We start from the raw sequence: 5,386 nt of genomic DNA, 5'->3' as shown, positions 1-5,386 counted from the left end.
TTTAATCAGACAAACATTTTTTAAACATACAATAGGAATTTTGTTGAAACCACTTTTTAGATAACATATGAACATTCTTCTAAAAGTTTCCTAAACTATTTGTCATAGATTTCAGAAAAGAAAAGAAAACAAAAGTGAAAAATAAATAAAACAATACCTTGTGTACGTGCTTATGCATATATATTTTTTAGGGATATGTGCTTAGGCGTGTAGTGTGTGACAGATGCTTACGTGCTCATGGGCCTGGTCAATTTTTGGAGGCGCTTCGCAATTACACGTTTGGTCTAGCTATAGGCGAGAGTTACATGCACCCGTTAGTGAGTAGACATGGACGTTACGTACCTACACCCTAGGTTACGTACATACGTGCACATACCTAGACCGGCAGATGGTCCAAGCAAGGAACATATCGAGTAGGCTAGTACCAATAGTGGCGGACCAAGAATTTCAACGCTGGTTGTGCCACAGTTCAAAATTTGTGAAAATTTACACTAGTATAATTTGATCTAAACATCATTATATTCTCAATAAATAGTTTTAAAATAGCATTAACTTGTTACACAGATAGTGTTAAGAACATATGCATTATTTTTTGCAATTTTTGAGGGGGTTCCATGGGTGCTCTTCCAGTCTCACTCGATTGACGGCATTTCAGCACCATTAATGCTCTCTGGGAACAGTATTGTTGTTACTCCTTCAATTGTATTGGAGTAAAAAACATCTAAGAAAAATAATTAATAAACTAATAAAATTGTATCAAATATCATATTGGTTGTTTTCTTCCTTCAATTGTACACCATCCGCAGCTTAAAAGAAACATTGAACCGACAATAAACACCTGTAGGCACCTTTAACATATAAGGCTTTGGAGACCATAAAAGCCACTTGCCACCAACAACGAGATCTAGAAACCATCGGAGAAACATCAGTTGGAGCATCACCCGACGCAGCGCAGACTTGTAATCATTCATCGCCGATCCACATAACAAATAGAAAGAAAGAGCCAAAATCGTTGTACCAAGAGCCAGTCAACTACCCTCAATTGACGCACTAACTATCAAGAACCGACTAGAGCCAATAGATCTGCCAAGAACTTCCTCACAGGCCCTTCGTCACTGTTGAAACAGACACCATCGAAGTAGAGAGAGGCCGGAGAGAATTATTTCTAAAGTGACATTGCATCACCACCTCGCCATGCCGCCAGAAAATCAATAGACAAAAAGAAAAAGCAACTCTATGCTCCATCGACACTAGGGTGTGTTTAGGTCTCAGTCGATTGAGACTTTAACCACAAGTGATATAGTATATAAGAAGAAAAACAAAAACAGAAAAGGATTTTTTTTATACGAATCTTCGTACAAGATCAAAAGAATATAGACTCGACTGAGACATAACGAAGTCACTTAGCAAAACTGTAATAAATTTTTTAAAGCTGAACACGAATGTGCACTACTTGTTGTACAAGCGCAACGCTTTACCACCGAATGACAGAAATGTTAATTGTGCTATATGCAAATGCCAATGGCGCTACTCGTCTCGGCGTCCTCTGCCCCTAGCTACTGCCGGCGTAGGTGATCGAGCGCCTGCGCCAGCGTCGGCGCGAAGCGGGTGACGTTGATGCGGACGTTCTGCTTGGCGAGGTAGAGCTCGAACACCTTGTCCCAGCCGCTGCGGTGGACGGAGGCGGGGTCCTTGACCGCCGGGTGCTCCGGCCCCAGCGTCTCCATCAGCGAGCTCTCCTCCGCGCCCACGCTGTAGTCCAGGTACCTGAGCCCCATGTCCGTGGCGGGCTCGCTGAACTCCGCCCTCGCGATGTCCTCCATGTTCCCGTACGGCACCACCTGGATCAGCACGCCGCCGGGCGGCAGGAACATGGCGTTCGTCAGCCCCGCGCCGTGCAGGCCCAGCACCACGTCGAACGAGTTCACCACCCGCGCCTGCTCCACCTCCCCCTCCGGCGTGTCGCCCCCGCCCCGCAGCTCCGTCACCACCGCCTCGAACCCCGCCTCCTCCGCCGCTCGCGCCACCTCCGGCTCGTTCAGGATGCGGCGGTAGTGGCCCCGGTGGATCAGCAGCAGCCGCGGCTTCTTCTCCGGCTCCCGGGCCAGGCTGGCCGCCGCGCCGCGTGGGAGCGCGTAGGCCTCGCGCAGGAACCCGGTGAAGTCGGCCATGGAGAGGCGGCCCCCCGGCACCAGCTCGGGGACGATGCTCAGCTCCTTGTCGAGCCGGAGCCCCACCGTGACGCGCGGGAAGCACCGCACCTGCGCGTCGCCGTCCATGTCCACGAGGTCGTACTTGGACAGCCCCTGCAGGAAGGCCCTGTACTTGACCAGCCACCGCGGCCTGAACTGGATGTTGCTGACCAGGAACGTGACCTCGCCGTGGTACCGCCGCGACGCCACGAACAGCGGCACCAGGATGTCGGCGTAGGCGTGCCAGTAGTTGGCCGCGTACCCGCCGATCCCGAACAGGACGGCCGGCATGTCGTGGGTCACCGTGCACGGCGGGGCGGCGGCCCGGTCCTGCAGCTGCGTCACGGTGACCTTCCGGAGGCTGGCGAACCTGCGCGAGTACGGGTTGATCATCCACTCGTGGCGCTCCGGCCAGCTCGCCGCGGGGACGAGGGTCACCGACAGGGCTGTGCCGTTGGTGCGCACGTCGCCGTCGACTTCGCAGGTGTCGGAGCGGCCCTCCATGTTACACACCACCTTGCCATTCTCTGTCGCACGCCAGGAAATGGAAAGTTTCACCATGGTTAGCAAAAACTAGCAAATCTGCCTCAAATATTTTATCACCAGACACCTAAATTTTTGCAGATTACTTGGCCATGATCAAGATCAGATGAATCAAATGGTGTATAATACTATCAAGTGACATCGGAGACAGGGTTCACTCTTCCCCACATGTTGACTTCGACCCGGTAATGCATTCTCATTGTCTTTTTAACTTTTTATTTACGATGACGTTGGATTCTGAATCTGAAACAAATAAGCAACCAAATAAACGTACGATCAAAATAAACACGGGTGTTCACCTGTTTCGCCGGGAGCTTTGATATTATCCACGATCTGTGGTACTTCGGCACTGACAACTGCTGCAAATTAAGGAAGTAACAACAAGAAGTTTAGACTTTAGACCATGGTTTTACTGAATTCTGACTGGGGCTTCAAGATATAATAGCAATTCACCTGTTTCGCCGGGAGCTTTGATATTATCCACGATCTGGGGTACTTCCCTACTGACAACTGCTGCAGATTAAGCAAGCAGCAAGAAGTTCAGACGAGGGGCTTACTGACTTCTGAAGTTTTATGAGATGTAACCATGAACTGTATCAATTCACCTGTTTCGCCTGGAGATTTGACTTCATCCACGATCCGTGGTTCTTCCGTGATGACAACTGCAATCAATATAAGCAAGAAGATTTCAGGGACCCATGCATGGTGATTACTGGTGAGGTTAAGCGGAGGATTCATTGCTTACCATTGGGGGAGCTGACCGCGAAATGCTGAGCGACGAGATAGGTGAGGAGCATGAGGAGGCCGCCGACGACGTAGCCGGCGTTGAGCTGCCTCTTGGGGCTCCTCCCGGGCTTCCCCTCGCCGCCGCGCATCGCAGCCTCCGGCCGCCGCTGCTCTCTGCGCTCTGTAGCTGCAGGCTTTCTTGCTTCTGAAGTGGTGTTCGTGGAGTGTAGTGTTTTGCATTAGCCTATGCTGCGCTCGAGGCTATTCTCGTAGGCTGGGTGTGCAAATGGTTGTTGACTTGTACTCGAACTTACTGCCCGGTTCTCACTGGGTACAAATTTGGAAATAAAATAGTGGGCACATCGGAGGGTGTCATTCATTGCGATTCCATTTTTCTTCCTAGAGATTGGTGCCGATTGGGAATGACCCACATGTATATTGCGAGGTCGCGGCAACGTAACGTGGACTTCAACAGGATTTATCATTTTCGGTACAGTGCAAACACGTTCATCCTTCGTCTTCCTCCTCGGGCAGATTGATGTTCAAGTGCAAATGTTTTTGGAAATTTTCTGCTTCCTCCTCGGGCAGATTGATGCTCAAACCCGCCCACCAGAGTTTATCAGAATCTTTTTCCTCGGTAAATAAAACTTTCTTATGGTTGGTCAGGGCAAATCTGAGATCTTTCAGAGCAGAATTTCAAACTACCGTTAGCCGCCTCAGTGTATTCCAATCTTAAATAAAAAGCAGGGAAAAGAGAATTCAACATGGAGTTGGAACAAATACTATAAAACCCGATTTCAGAATGAATGGAGAATTAGAAAATAGAATATGGTTGAAATTCCCGCATTAAATCTATCATGCTCCATTTCATGGCTTGATTTTTCTTCAAAGGGGAGGATTGATCCCCTAGCTTCTACATCCAATATTTTATTAAAGTTGATGTAATGTAAGGGAATGGTGTTGGTGATGGAGATGGTGAAGATGAATTGGAATATGTAGAAGCTAGGGGGTCAATCCTAGCTTCAAACTCTCCCGGCGGGAGGGGCAGGTCTGAGAAAAAACATCTCTCCAGAAGGAGCGGTAGGGTTCCGCACTGCGACGATGGCCGAAAATCCCAAAGAAAATACTTGTTTTTCATTTTCCACGAGAGAGGGGCATATGCACTGGATAGGGCACATGTGGAGGCTGGCGGGGCTAGGCAACCTGTCCAGTCGTGATGCGGCTTGAACTACGTCGGTATTTCTCCAAAGAGGAAGGGATGATGCAGCACAGCTACGGTAGGTATTTCTCTTAGTGATGAGACCAAGGTTATCAACCAGTAGGAGAACCATGCAACACCACGTAAACAACTCCTGCACACAAAGAACAAATACTTGCAACCCGACATAAGAGAGGGGTTGTCAATCCTCGCGGGCAAAAAGATAGGTAAAATTGTAGTAGATTGGATAAAAAGATCTCGCGGGAACGTTCCCGCGAGATAAAATAAATAAATAAAAATTACAGTAAGGTATTTTTGTATTTTTGGATTAATAGATCTGAAAATAAAAACAAATAAAAATTGATCACGAAGGCAAATATAATAAAGAAGAGACCTGGGGGCCGTAGATTTCACTAGTGGCTTCTCTCGAGAAAAATAGCATACGGTGGGTAAACAAATTACTGTTGGGTAATTGATAGAACTTCAAATAATCATGACGATATCCAGGCAATGATCATTATATAGGCATCACGTCCAAGATTAGTAGACCGACTCCTGCCTGCATCTACTACTATTACTACACACATCAACCGCTATCCAGCATGCATCTAGTGTATTAAGTTCATGGAGAAACGGAGTAATGTAATAAGAACGATGACATGATGTAGACAAGATCTATTATGTAGAAATAGACCCCATCTTGTTATCCTTAATAGCAACGATACAT

The 5,386-nt window shown here is 47.8% G+C and overlaps 1 protein-coding gene across 2 annotated transcripts; it reads right to left on the bottom strand.

Annotated features, from left to right (window-relative positions):
* Window positions 1–1,393: 1,393 nt before the first annotated feature.
* Window positions 1,394–3,726, bottom strand: LOC123049941 (beta-1,2-xylosyltransferase XYXT1-like). Of its 2 annotated transcripts, none has more exons than XM_044472794.1 (5): window positions 3,481–3,726; window positions 3,341–3,397; window positions 3,189–3,248; window positions 3,035–3,094; window positions 1,394–2,719 (listed from the first exon to the last, which is right to left on the bottom strand). In XM_044472794.1, the coding sequence occupies exons 1-5, from the start codon at window positions 3,608–3,610 to the stop codon at window positions 1,557–1,559; spliced, it is 1,470 nt and encodes a 489-aa protein (XP_044328729.1). In that variant the 5' UTR covers window positions 3,611–3,726; the 3' UTR covers window positions 1,394–1,556. The 2 variants fall into 2 exon arrangements, with proteins under 2 accessions (XP_044328729.1, XP_044328730.1); XM_044472795.1 differs by having other exon boundaries at window positions 3,189–3,245.
* Between the last annotated feature and the right edge of the window lie 1,660 nt (window positions 3,727–5,386).

The sequence above is a fragment of the Triticum aestivum genome, chromosome 2D (assembly GCF_018294505.1).
Source record: "Triticum aestivum cultivar Chinese Spring chromosome 2D, IWGSC CS RefSeq v2.1, whole genome shotgun sequence".
In the NCBI taxonomy this organism is placed as follows: Eukaryota; Viridiplantae; Streptophyta; class Magnoliopsida; order Poales; family Poaceae; genus Triticum; species Triticum aestivum.
The sequence above is the reverse complement of the archived record's forward strand: the minus strand, read 5'-3'. Positions and strand labels throughout refer to the sequence as shown.

Coding starts and splice junctions, on each gene's coding strand:
- LOC123049941 (XM_044472794.1), bottom strand. CDS start 3,610: ATGCGCGGCGGCGAGGGGAAGCCCGGGAGGAGCCCCAAGAGGCAGCTC. Junction 3,249..3,340: donor CAAATCTCCAGGCGAAACAG/GTGAATTGATAC, acceptor CTTAATCTGCAG/CAGTTGTCAGTAGGGAAGTA. Junction 2,720..3,034: donor CAAAGCTCCCGGCGAAACAG/GTGAACACCCGT, acceptor GGCGTGCGACAG/AGAATGGCAAGGTGGTGTGT.